The sequence below is a fragment of the Stegodyphus dumicola genome, chromosome X2 (genome assembly GCF_044657685.1).
Source record: "Stegodyphus dumicola isolate Sdum_Otavi_A_Nest chromosome X2, ASM4465768v1".
In the NCBI taxonomy this organism is placed as follows: domain Eukaryota; kingdom Metazoa; phylum Arthropoda; class Arachnida; order Araneae; family Eresidae; genus Stegodyphus; species Stegodyphus dumicola.
This window is the reverse complement of record NC_140781.1, coordinates 175,579,619-175,594,251: the sequence shown is the minus strand read 5'-3', so window position 1 is coordinate 175,594,251 and position 14,633 is coordinate 175,579,619. Positions and strand designations below refer to the sequence as shown.

The following is a 14,633-nucleotide window of genomic DNA, read 5'->3' as shown; positions in this document are numbered from 1 at the left end:
GCGACTTTTATGATGAGCAGTAAAAACGGGACATATAGGATAAGTAGTAAACGGGTATTTAAAGAAATATATATAGTTATACATAGTATACTATGTATATAGTTTATAGTGTACTATCACTATATATACATAGAACGTTCTTTTGGTAATTTTTGGTGTTGGCGATAATTTTTAAAATCGCGCCAAGGCTGCACCGTATACTAGGATTTTGCCGGTAAGAGAAATATTTATGATTGGGGGAGGGTACAGTTTTTAGATTAACTTCAGGTGTTAAGTTTTGTCTTTACGATTCAGGAAACATAACAGAAGAAAAGTTTGTCGCTAAATATTAAATGAGTCTAATAAACAACGCTTAGACAGAAAGGGGAAAATATGCATGGCAATTATTTAAGTTCGTAGCATCAGTAGAAAAATCACATTCGGTGCATAAAAATAAGTCGGACTAAAATACTAAGCAATCCTATTCGATAAAAGGAAATTATTTAGAGAGTTATAATACTCTCTAAAGATCAGATCTAAAGATCTCTTCATTTACTCAATCAGAATAAATGAAGTAAAAAAGAGCCGCCTTTCTATATTTAAGATTTAAATCTAATTCAAATGGAGATTCTAACAGTTTTTAACATTTTATTAAAATTGGCTAATTTTAATTTTTTAAGAACATGTTAGTCCAATGTTAAATAAACCACGAAGAAGAAATAATTACTTAATTAGTATAATGGAGGAATTTTATTCTCAGTTAGTCTGTAAGCGTTACATCAAAGAATTCAAAAGTATCAAAAATAACAAACAGTACTCTAAAGTAATCAAAAAAGCAGCACACGCTAACGCAAAACCAAAATCGTGCTTATCTTTAATAACTAATACTCGTTAAGAATTAAATTCTAAACGAGTCAATTTTTATTACTCGCAGTGATACTGATGTACGTTCGTTACCTTCGTAAGCAAACGTTTGTACACCAAATGCCTCCAAGTTCTACCAACGGCCGAGCAGTTGAAGCCGCTGAACGCTGATAATTCGGTCCGGGGTTGGAGTCCCGGCAAATTGGCTGGTCATTTTTGTGGTTTCACTCATGTGTAAAGTGGATACGAACCAGTTTTCCTTAGAAAGTCCTCCTTGAGACATCCCTCTCTTTAGGTATAGTGCCTAATGTAGCAGCCCGTAATAAAACTTAAAAACAATAAATAATGATAAGAACAAATAATTAAATAAGTAAAAAACTAAACCCCCTCAAATATGCCCATAGTTTTAACTTTCTGAAAATATAAATTTAAAATAACTCCAGTTTCTGTGCGACTTTCGATTTGAAAACCAGATTTTGAGCTCTAGATTTAAGACCGAATCTCAATTCAAAATGCTGAAGTTCTGCTGTTCCTTATCCTTCGTAGGCCCACCAAATGACCCAGTGGTAATCCCTGAACATTGGTAATTCGGTCCGAGGTTCGAATTCCACGAACAGACTGTTTGCACGGGCGTTTCTGTGGTTTTCCCCATGTGTAACTTGTTATATGAGCCATTTTTCCCTAGAAAGACCTCCACGAAGGCATCATTTACTTTAGGCAGATAGTCTTTGAGGGCTTTTCAATAATCAAATAAACCAAAACCAAATCTTATCCTTCGTAGTCTGACTTTCCTAACCTTTATATTTATTCTACCGAGAAAATCTGCTTCATAAACTTAATTACGAAAACGGTTATTATGCATTTTAGAGAATTAAAATAGTCTTTGAGGGCTTTTCAATAATCAAATAAACCAAAACCAAATCTTATCCTTCGTAGTCTGACTTTCCTAACCTTTATATTTATTCTACCGAGAAAATCTGCTTCATAAACTTAATTACGAAAACGGTTATTATGCATTTTAGAGAATTTAAAAAAAAAAAAAAAAAAAAAAACTGAATGATATCATAGTAACTAATAAGACATGCTAATAACAATACTTTTTGAAATTTCTGAAGTTAAATGTATTGCATCTCTTGGCAATTGCTTTTGTATTATGTTAAAAGTACACAATTTTAGTTTTATCATTTTCGTGAAAAGAAAGAGAAACAAAATGTTTTTTTTTTTCTTCTTTTATTTAGCGCAAGATTGATAGACTGCCATGGCCTTATGGCGAATGCACAGATGAGTTCGAGCATTCTCCATTACTATCTCATCTTAGTAAAACTGGTCAACGTGATTTGTTGAAGCACAGAATTTATACTTACGAGGTATGTATTTATATTTTAATTTAATATAAATTGTTGGGTTTCAGGCTTTCTTAAAAAATTAAGTTAATCATGCTGTTCAATGAAAGAAATAATTCGCATAGATAGGAATAGCCCCTAGCGGCTCTGAAAGTTGTACTCTTTATTTACTGTACAGGATTTTTAATCGATGCTTAGTGTTTATTTCTGTAAACTCTTGATATAACCCTATTCTCTTTATGCTTACTTTTGTTTGAAAGGATTCAGGAAAAACGTAAGCGTAGGAAATGTTACTCAAGTATTATTATTTTGTTGACAAAATGAACTTTAAGCTTCAATAATTTTAATTATGCACATATCATTTGGTAAGTTTCTTTTGGATTATCTAAAAATGAGGCTGTGATTTAAAAAACAACCCGTATCTTAAATTTCAAATTAACAAATTCCAGATTTTGATTTTGCTTTATTATTTAAAATTACTCAGCATTAATAGTTATAAAATAGTAACTATAACTCAGCATTAATAGTTATAAAATAGTAACTATAATTCAGCATTAATAGTTACTATTTTATAACTATTAATGCTGAGCAATTTTTTTTCTTTTCTCAAGTCTACTTCTTCTCATATTCTTATTAAAAAAATTCAAGCGATTCAAAAATTTTTTGTATTGAGGTTCGAGGGAAGTTTGGATTTTTCGCTTCTCTAATTATATTACTCTAAAGACATTTGAAGTTTGCAAAAATGGTGTATATTTGGTTATAAAGATTATTTTGATTTCTTTCCATTTATTTTAACTTTCAAATTCAAATTCAAATACTGTTGTTTTGTGAAAGCCAGTGCCTTGTGATATAACTCAGCCAATGGAAATATTTTAGGTAAACATTCTCAGAGACAATAGTTTAAATGAAAAGACAGAGAAAGCAAATTAATAATTTACTATTAATTGCTAAAGTTAATATGACGTAGTTTAATTTGGATACTTTTGTAATTGCTTCATTTCTGTTTTTATAGAATTCTGTGTTTGTAGAACATCTAGTCTGCATTCGCAGGTAAACTAGGTGCTGTTGTTTAACAGTAAAAGCACTGCGAAAGAAGATTTAGCGGAGATAATATATTTGTGGTATATAAAAGCATCCTATTAGTAAAACAAATAGCGACAGAAGAGCACGAAGTAAAAATATATTAAAGTTTAAGTTTACGTGTTTAGTCCATTGTGGTAGAAAACAAAACAGTAATACAGTATTTCATAGCAGCTAATATCGCTGAAGAGATATGCTTTTAATTTTACCCTAAAACTGTTGATGATTTTAAACAGCAGAAAGATGTAAACTCTTTTTCCAACTCATTTTAATGATTAATTACTCAACATTGTCATTAAAATAAGGAAAACAAAATTAGTTGCTCAAGGGCTTTTGTAATGTGGTAAATACTTGATTGATAAATGCATCAGGTGAGGTCGCTTGAAGATTCTAGAATTTTTGTAGACAGAATATCCTTAAAATGCTCTTCTAATTCAAGGTCATAAAAGGAATTAAATGTTTTCTATCATTAATTAACAATTGACAGAATTAAAACTATTATCTCACAATGAACTAATAATACCTGGCAGTAACTAGAGTGACATTTTCAAATATTTTATGTTTTTTCATTCTTAATCTTATGATCGTTGAACTAGAAAAAGATAACCAACATGTTGATTCAAAATGTTCTTTCATATACTATTTAGTATGATTAATACTTACTTACAGTTAGCTGAAAATGTACTCTTTTACTTATTAGAAAGAAAACAATTCTTTTCCTAACAGCTGACAATTCAAAATATATTCCTGAGTTTTTAAAAATATTGTTTGAATATTCTTGTTTAGTTATTTTAAGTAAAGTAATTCATGCAATAAAAATGAAAAACAAATGACCAAATGAAATTAAGAGATTATTTAATGTAATATTTTGAATCCGCCTTTGTAATATTTTAAAGGAAAAATAAAAGCATATCTTTTCTACCGATATCAAGGACTGTACGAGACCTTATTATTATTCTGTTTTCAACCACAAATCAAACAAATTACTGATTGATTAGTTATTGTATAAATATTCGAGTTATTTGCTTACGGAAAGGTATTCTTATATATTTTTCTAAAGGGAACCTGATTCGTATTTATATGCTATGCATGGGGAAAATTTCGAACATCACAAGGAACCAATCTCTATAGCTTCAGTGATTCAACTTCCGACGAACTGCAATTCAGACCCTTGATTTGTTTATTTAGTTATAGCAAGCGTGCGAGGGTTATCTGCTTTAAGGGAAGGGATGCCTTCGTGGAGGACTTTCTAAGCGAGCATTGAGTAGTATCCACGTTATACAGGGCTAAAACCACGAAAATGTTCATACAGTCAGCTTGTTCAATTGGAATTAAACCCAAGTCGAACTATCAGTGTTAAGCGATTTCACCGCTCGTCTGCTGGTGAGCTATCAAAACTACATCCTCTCATACTTTAGTTACCTGAAATAATATGAGTTGATGGGTGGGGTCTGGAAAGATTAGTTTCATTGGCGCCCAATAGAAGCATTCATTAAAAAATGAATGTGACTGTTGTAATTTCAATGAACTAGGATCACCTGTGTCAATTTGTAGCAGTCCTGAGTGCCTCGGTCCTACCAGTGGCCCTAGTGGTTAAGATCGCTGAGTACTGGTAGTTTGACCCGGTTTCGAAACCAGACGACCGAACTGGATTCACGATTAATTTTCATGGTTTACTCCAAGTGTAATATGAGTACGAGCCAGTTACTCTTAGAAAGTCCACCACGAAGGCATCCCTTCTTCTAGGCAGGTAGCTCTCGTGTGCTTTGCCGTATTCGAATAACCTAATTTATCCTTCCTTACCCTAACCTAACTTGAGCGCCACACTCTTAATTTTCTTCAGTTCCATGTATACTGTATGTCTATGTTAACTCTTGAAATATTCCCACTCCCCATCACACTTGCTTTGGTTTAAAAATAATCCTAAATAGTAAATTGTTAAAAATTCTGAACTGTTACTCAAATACGTTTTGTCAAATTACATTGAGAAATCGATCCTCAGGATTCAAGAATTTTAATAATTTATTTCATTTACTAAATTTCATTTCTTTTTTCTAAATAAATTTAGATGTATTTTTGAAAACTGATGTATTTTTGAAATTTGTGTTTCATTAAAAGCAAATTTGAAATTTTTTGTTAAAATCTTTTAACATTAATAAAAACTTATACCTTCCCTCCCTTTTCGACTTTATATGAAGGATTCGACAGACTCAAGACTTTAAGTATTTCAGAACTTTTAAGATTTAGATTCGGGAAAAATTTTAAGATTTGTTTCACTTCTACATAAAATTAATCCATCAGATAATTTTAATACGGAATTTTTGCTTAAATTTTGTCTTAAGAGAATAAAATACGCTTTACTGTGCATATTTAACTAATCCATCCTTTTTATGTTCTTATTTCTTGCTTTATAAAAAGTTAAACTTTTCTTTCTCCTTTAGTACTGCCAGACGTTATGCAGAGACGCTTATTTACTAAAGCAATGTGATTGCTCCGAAGAAGTCACGCAAGGCAACAGCAGATTCTGTGATCCGTGCAACATCACGCAAGGTATTCTGACCATATTATTGATATAGCCTTTCACTTTAGCTGAATATTTACATTATAATGAATTTATAATTGTGATTACACAAGACCATTAATTTTATGCATTTCATTTATTATAATACTAAATTTAGCATTTTAATACTAAGGTTAGCACATACTCGTATATTTGGTCTCAAATCATTCGCAATAATATTCATTTGAAAACACTGGAAAAAATTTAATTACTTGCAGTAATGAAATAAAAAGTTAAAGTGAATACCTAAATTTAAAACAGGTTTTAGTAACTTTTACAGACAACAAATTTTTAAAAGTTAAAAAGAAAATTTAATAAAAAAGCAAAATTTAATTAAATAAAAAAATTTTAAAAGTTAAAAAGAAAGTTTAATTAAAAAGCAAAATTTAATTAAATAAAAAAATTTGTTAAATTTAATTTAAGAACAAATTAAAAAAGTAAAAGCAAATTTTTGTAAACCAATATTAAAGCAGCTAGGGTACTTACTTGATGGAAATCTGGTCGGACTTATTATGGCACTGCACAAATCTATAACGAGCTTTCAGTTGCAGTTTGGACTAAATTATTGAAAGTAATATATCGGGAGAAAATTTAAAAAATGTTTCATTCTGTCTTAATATAAAATGTTATTTCATGTAAAATATAAGGTAGTAAACGTAAAATAACATTTCTTTCTAAGAAAGATGCTTTCGAAAATTTTAACATTCGAATTATAAGACGTGCAACCTTAACCAAGGACACTGAAAAATTACATTCAAGCGTTAAACAATTCTTTCCTGATAGTTTATAAGACTTATTTGTTTAGTCGAATGAGGGAAGGCATGATAGATCTATCCTGTAAACTTGCGATATATTATTGGAATACTACTTGAACACATTACAGTTTTTAACATGTACGTTCTCAAATTATCAAATCTGAAAGAAACGAAGTAATAATTAAGGTGCATATATATAATATGCACGCATTAATTGAATTTTGAAGATCTAAACTTGGACTAGTATTCTCCGTCTCCTTTTATTTTCCTCTTCTCTCTGTAGGAGGATATTTGAATGAAGGTGTAAAACTTTTGTTACTTGCACAAATACAGTAAAATTTAGTTGTTAAGTCAAATTTCATACGAAAAAATATCACCAACTGAAATGTATAAATAATAAAATGTATTTTAGGTTACATTGTATATTTACAGTGTACTTTCACTCTTTCTCATGCATAAAAATAGCAAAGGATTCTGACCTTTTACCTAGCCTTCAATAGATGATAGAACAATGAAAACATATTGTACCTTTAAGAATCGTATTTATTCATATGCAAAAGTTACATACCGCTTTATTATTATAGCTAGAAAATTAAAAACGAAAACATTTGATATTGATTACGTTTGCTAGTTATTTAAATATAGTAAATATTTTTAATAACGCTCGCATACGAATTTTACCATGCCCTAGAAATATCCAAATAGAGATGAAAACTTTCCTCATGTGACAAATTCATCAGTAAAACAAATCAAATTGCATACCACAATTTAAAAAGATGAATTTAAAATCAGTTTAGTTCAGACTTAATTACAAAATATCTTTCAAGAAAAGTCAAATTTAAGATAAATAAATCGATAAATAAAATTAATTCCGCTGCAGTAATAATTATATGATAAATTTTATACATTTTTTTAACTAGGAAAAGAATTTGTATATGCACATTGTTTGAAACTATTTTACGATTTTTATGTCTTACACTTCTACCTCTATAATTATTAAAATTATAATTTTTATATGTTAATGCTTAAAAAGACAGCAGCGTAAGAATAAAAATGGGCACTTCCAGTTACAGTGAATATTTCCGCAACTACTTAAAAAAAATTAACCACTTCAAAAACCGGTACTTGTGTACTGTCTGGTACCCTGCGACCCTACGTTGTCAACAGCTTTTAAATATGCCTTAACCTTCTCAGAAAAGCAGAATCCTGTGTGAGTTTCTAGAGTAATGCTCTAAGGAGAGCAGAATCACAGTGGTTTTGTTGGCATCCGAGTACCGGCTAATACTCTAAAACCTTCAATCACCTGGCAAAATATTTTCAGCTAAAAAACTTCAAAATTTTAGAAACAGACATGAATTTTTTTTAACTTTATAATATTAAAATATTCAGATATGAGAAATTATCACGCAAAAAAAGGAGAAAATTGTGCTACATTTATAAGAGATCGCATAATGGAATATATAATCTCTATTTAAAAGTGAATAATGATACATATTGATTAAGTTTTTCAGATCTTCGTCAATATCTCTTTTGCATTTTATTATATGTTATATGAACTTCTGTGTATAAATCATTGAATACAAAAATGCTCATTTTTAAATTTCAGCTATGTGCAGAACAAATTTTCTTAGAAGATTCAACAGAAATCACAGATCAAGAGAATGCCACAAATTCTGCAAACCTGCGTGTTCGTAAGTATTAAATTTCTGTGGTAACAAGCAACTCTGATAATATGCGAAATGCATCACGCATATTAAAAATTATAAGGGCCTCTTGTCATTATTGTTGCATAATTTTCCCATTAACACACGGGGAAAACCACGGAAATCAAACATGCATCCAGTTGGTTCGCCTGGGGGTAAAACTATCAGTATTCAGCAGTCTTTAACTGCTCGGCCATTGGCGGAGCCTTCGTGATCCTATGTCAACGGAAATGAGTGTGTGTGTGTGATTACGGCAAAGCCTCGAGGGCTATCTGCCTAAAGGAAGGGATGCCTTCGTGGAGGACTTTCTAAGGAACGTAGGGAAAACCACAAAAACACCCATGCAGCCAGCCCGTTCGCGGGATTAGAATCTCGGACCCGAACTACCAGTGTTCAGCGACTTTACCGCTCGGCCGCTCAACGGAAATGAAGAGTAGGTGAGAGAATAGTTTAAACTACTACAAATGGGTTGTTAAAATAGACCCGCTGAAACAAAAGAGCAACATTTTACTACAAACTTGGCTTAGTACAAGACAGACGGACGTACGGATAAATGCTGCACATAGATACTAGCACGTATTTTTCTTTTTATTGTTATGCTATTGAAATTAAAATAAGTCGTTATTAACATTTAATGACTAAGGGAAAGTTTCTTTGTTCTACGATAGGCGACGCTTTGTGTGGGGCTATTCTCATTTTCTACCAGATGTAATATAGGAACTTTTTCCTAGTACATATCTGAAGCTTCTGGTCCTTTATATGCTACTGAGAAATTTATAATTCTGCTGTGCTTTTAGTAACATTTGATATACTGCAGACGTTATCACTTCTAAGACCCGTTTACAGACTCGATCTTCAGCTCCAGAGGACTGCATGAAGTGCCAATGTATGTTTAGCTATATGCCAAACATTATACTCGTATACAGTTGAGCTTTACATAGCGAACCCACCTTCTTAAGAAGACCACCTCTAAAAGTGAGTGGTATTTCTGAGAACATACAGGGCTTGTCTGAAATAATGCAAACACCTAAACATATGAGAAACTGTGTACGTACTAATAATATGGCGTTTGGAATGGAGACATAAAAGTTCTGAGTACTAGTAATTTAGATATGCTAAACCATTCTTCTATCAGAAATTGCTCCAGTTCTTCGAGAGATGATTGGGAGAGAAAATTGGGATCGCACCTTATTTTCCAACATAGATTACGCTGGTTCAATGACATTTATGTCTGGTGGTTATGCAGGCAAGGGAAGATGTGTAACTTCATGTTCGTCAAGCTACGGCTGAGCAGTTTGACTTCGGTGAATGGGAGTATTACATCTTGAAAGATGGTGCTATTTGCAGGAAACATTGTCTGTGCCACTGAATAAACATGGTCGCTTAATATGGTTGTATAGTCAAAGGTATTCATTAATTCTTATAAAGTTATAAATAAACTTATTGAAAATCCCAATATAACTGTTTAAGAATAATTGAACCACCACCATGTTCTACTGTAAGATTCAGAAAGTCTGGATCGAAGGCTTTTGCTAGAAACAGAATAGTACTTATTTCCTATATTAACTAAAACTAACTCCTAAGAACAAATGTTGAAGATACTGAAGCAACAAAAATGAGCATCAGGTACATAAATTTGCAGGACTAGTTTCGAGGTTTGACGAATGAGATGAGAAAGGGACGAATGAGATGGCTGTGCTCAAGCGACAATAATAGACCGGAAAAACAAAACTACTGGCTTTATCAACGATCTGCTTTTTGTTTCTGGTCTTTCTGTTAGTTGCATAATTATCGATGGTTTTTATTTCTGACAACTCTGTATTCTCTATTTGCATTTATTTGTAAAATGAAAGGTTTTCGGATAGCAGATCTTCCGTAAGAACTCTGCTTATGTGGTTCCCATATACCTCGAAAATGGATTCCGTAGATGCATATTTAGTCAGCAGTTATCTTTTTGCAGTAGTGTTTCTTTTTGATGTAATAATACTTTTCAGTGCCCTTCTGGTTCTGTCAGCAAGTTTTGTTTTCCTCCTTACAATCCTTGTCAACGGCCATACCATGCTGAAAGTACCGGTTCTCGTCTGATCTTTACAAGCCTGTTTCTCGAATGTTGTTTTACGGGAAAAATTAATATGCTGTTGATTTTAGTTGCAGTACCTCTCGATATCCTCAGTAATTTTATGACTGAGATTACAGATACATCAACAAATTATATATCAACTATCTTACTTCTTTAAAACTTAGCAAATCAGTCATTTTCTTTCACTGAGAACCAAGTTTGGCTAAGAACTAAGTTTTAACTAAACTACATTTGAAATTTATGTTTTGTCACAGCTTTGAGAATAAATGTAAAATAATAATGAAAAAAGAGTGATCGCTGCTTTTGCGGGTTGCCAGGTAATTCATTATATAAAAAAACTTTTTTAAATAATAGTTTGTCCTTTGGATGATCCATGTGAATACACGAAGTATCGAACATTATCTCGCCAAAGGCCACTATATCCGTAGGAAATCTTGCCTGGAACTGTGATAGGTCTCTCAGGAAATTTTGGCTGTATTTCATAATTAAGTTTTGCAATAAAAATAACAGTAACCTCTAACTAAATAAAGTTACGGCTTCTCATTTTATGTGAGCTGTTCATTTACAATGAATTTAAAATTTTTCATCGAAAGAAGGCTTACTTTATAATTAAAGAAGTAAAGAAAACTGAATATATAAATATGACTTAAATGATTAACGCAGAATTCATGATTTTCCCCGATAAAGTCTCCTGAAGTCCTAAAGTAGAAGGTTTTTAACTACTATTTTACATTTAACTCATAACTGTTCAAACATATTTACAGATATCTGAAGAATTAAAAGTTATATTTCTATATTTTTTGAGGGGTAAGATTTAAAAAATGCATAAACTTCTGTTGCCTTTCTTTTACTAATTTTTAGCGTAAGTTGGTAAATTACTATCGCAAAAAACCTAACAGTTATCTGTCCCTATTTGGATGTTTTTCTGAAAACTTTTTGAAGAAAAACAGATTCACATTGAAATTAAACGAAGGAAGAGAAAACCATGAAATTTTGGGGAGATAACCTGGAGTGCTGCAACAACCACAACAGGGTCAAACTATCAGCTTTTAATGGTCTTATCTGCTCCTACAGGAGGTGAAAGTAGAGTTTGGAAGAGAATATTAGAAGTTAGACCAGCGTTTTTTAAATTATGGGTTGCGATCCCCAATGCGGTCGCAAAGCGAAATGTTATGCAAAGCGAAAATTTAATTCTCATACAAGGATTAAAAACAAAATTACATTACTGAGACATTTAAAGAAATTACATTGATTGCCATGACATTAAAAGAAATTCCATTAACGAGTCTTTTAAAGAAATTAAATTAATTATCATTGATGAAATTAATCACCTGCCATATAAAGACCAAAAGGAATTTGTTGAGCTATCAAGTGATTTAAACTTAAAACCTTGAGTTTCCACAAAAGTCCCTGACTGAACTCTTGATCGGAGCTAGAAGAAGGAGGAGAATGGATTTGCTAGTATTTCTGAAATAGCATTAGATGTTCTGCCGTTCAGCATCACATTTTTAGTATGTAACGCGATTTTTTTTTCATCTTTAACGCTCATTGAATCCATATGCCATTCAACACTGAAACACGTTGAAGATACTACTTTACTTCCAGCAATCTCAAATACTGCACAAAGAAATTTAACATGCTACGCAGCAAAAAACAAGCACACCTCATAAAAACGTGATTTTCTTTCATCAGCTTTTGTATAGTTGAAACAAACTACCGCCCAGACGATATAGTGGTTAGGGAAGCCTGACTTGAAACAAATCTAGTAACTTCTTTTCATATTTATATTGTTCACCAAAAAATTATTTGTGGGAAAATATTTATTTTTATATTTTGGTTCTCTATTTAACATCTAGGGTGGTGAAAAAATATCGGTGATAAAGAGGGATCATGAGTGAAAAAATTTTAACAAGCACTGAGACCATGACCTATTTCGCTATCAAACTGTACTTTAACCCACGCAGGTTTACAGTAAGACTACTAGAGGGCTAAACAGTTCATGATCAAGCGGACACAAATGAAAAGATCTTCCGTGGCTTATCGAGTTAAATGACAGATTTATTTTGTGGATTATTTCGGGAAATTTTTGCAAGTTATTTTGGAAAACTTTCATAACATCAAATGTATCTTTCAAAATGAGAGATAAATTTTGTTAATTACTGCAGAAATATGGACCTTTCAGAATACGAAAGATAACTTTTAAACTCGTATTTTACTTTCCAATCCCTCTTATTTATCATTAGCTTTCATTTTGTGATAGTCTAGTTAGGAATAAGATATAAAATAGGAACGAAGTGAGGAAAGTAATATGTAATAGAATATTTTATTGAAGTATGGAGTTAACAGTATATCTTTAACTTAGATATGCCCCGTATTGTTAGCCTTAAAGTTACAGAAGGATTTCATAAATATCCTGTAGAGAGGCTATGATACTAATAAATTTAACTACAGTACACCATTGTGAAAGCAGGTGCCTCGCTTTATACTTTTAGACTTTTGTGCCCTACCATTGGACATCATCCACTAGCTGTCAGGCCATATCCGAGGGCTGCAATTTATAAAAGTAAGGTCACATCGCTTACAGAATATTTTTTATCGCCATGAAATTAAAATTTCTTGGCTTTTTTAAGTTAAAATGTAACATTCTTTTTCAGTTTTTATCTAACTCTGCATAATTTGTCACCATCACTTTTAGCTACGGGAAACTGAAGCAAGCAAACTGAAATGTTTAGTTTACACAGGACTTAATCTAGCCCAAATCTTGTTCTCATAAACAAATACTATAATTAATGATAAATAGCAAGCAAATCATGCGCACAAAACCGGTTATAGCTCTGTCTCTGGAGCCAAATTCAACAGGAGATGATCGCTAGCAAACAATTAGCAATAATTGCCAATGGAAGCTAACTAAATTATTCATACTCGTGCTTTTATAGTTCACATTATATACATTTTGTTGAAAGTCGACAGAAGGAAATAAAAAAGGTAGAAATAATTATCTAAAAATGGTCTGATTAATTTAAATAACCTTAAAACTGTACATGGTCAAATGCTACTGTACACAATACATACTAAAATCAGATTAACTGATATCACCATTTTTACTAAGGGTGCTATTTACTGTAGCTTTTCTCAATGCATAGAGACTAGATGAATTTATAGCTAAGGCAATAAATTTATCGCGAAGTGAATTTCTGCAATTTAATCTCACGAAATTCAGGCGAATTTTAAGAGTTTGCGGATATCATTTTTTTTCCCGCTAATGCCGAATAAATTTGCTAATTCCGAATTTTTTCTACTGTTTCATTAATTTATATTACATTGGATGTATAAATGCGACTGCAGCCTTTTTCCGATTAACTAAAAGACATACCCGTATCTTGTTTGTTTTCAAAATGAAAAATTTACTGAAAGTGTTTACAATCCGAAGCTATAACGTTCGCCCAACTATCAGGCAAAAAAACAAATTCCCTGAAAAAACAAGTATGTTTATTTTGATAGAACCCGGTTATCAAGCCAGTTTTAGATATTCTCTTAAGAACTGAAACGCTTTCCAGAAGGCCGCTCTACACTGCTCTAAATAAAAGGCAATATGAAGGAGCTAAATACGATGGTTGGGCAATATAACTCAATTTTTTGGAAGTGCTTCTTGAGTTTCCTTGAATGGTCTTGCAACATGAGGGAAAGCATGATCATACTGGAAGATAATTTTGTTATACTGGGGAGATATTCTAATCGTTTTCGCTTCAATGCTTCATTCAAACTGTTTAACAGTTCTTTTTGACTTTCAGCGTTGATTGTCTGACTTGATTGCGACAGCTATTTAGTGGTTTTTCATGCTCTTTCTCACGCGTGTCAAAATCATTATTTTTAAAGCATCGAAACCACTTTTTGTAAGTTGTATTCAGTGGATAATGATTATCATAAATTTCAAGCATAAATCAGTGCGTTACTGCTGCATTTTTCTTTGCAATAAAACAATAAAGTAAAACGTCCTGGCAAACGCTTTTTTCTTCTCTCAAAACTCGACAGTTTTAATGAGGCAAAAATAATTATTGTTTACATCTTAAAAACTATCGCATGTTGAATATCATACACATATTACAGGTTGCAATGAAACCTACCAAATGAAAATATACTCAGATTCAATTACTAACAAAACAAATCCATTAAGGACATCTATTGGAAAAGGGCGCGATCACATATATACATCTAATATGTGATGGATTATTTTTATACTTAAATAATTTTTACGCTACTATTCATTAA

General features: G+C 31.8%; 1 protein-coding gene across 3 annotated transcripts in view; it reads left to right on the top strand.

Moving 5' to 3' along the window:
• LOC118202943 (acid-sensing ion channel 4-A-like) overlaps positions 1 to 14,633 on the top strand; it is a 100,077-nt gene that overhangs the window by 66,275 nt on the left and 19,169 nt on the right. For all 3 annotated transcript variants that reach the window (XM_035375185.2, XM_035375178.2, XM_035375159.2), the window contains 3 exons: positions 2,082 to 2,210; positions 5,708 to 5,816; positions 8,188 to 8,272. In XM_035375185.2, coding sequence (XP_035231076.1) covers positions 2,082 to 2,210; positions 5,708 to 5,816; positions 8,188 to 8,272 — 323 coding nt within the window. The remainder of the gene's footprint in view (positions 1 to 2,081; positions 2,211 to 5,707; positions 5,817 to 8,187; positions 8,273 to 14,633) is intronic.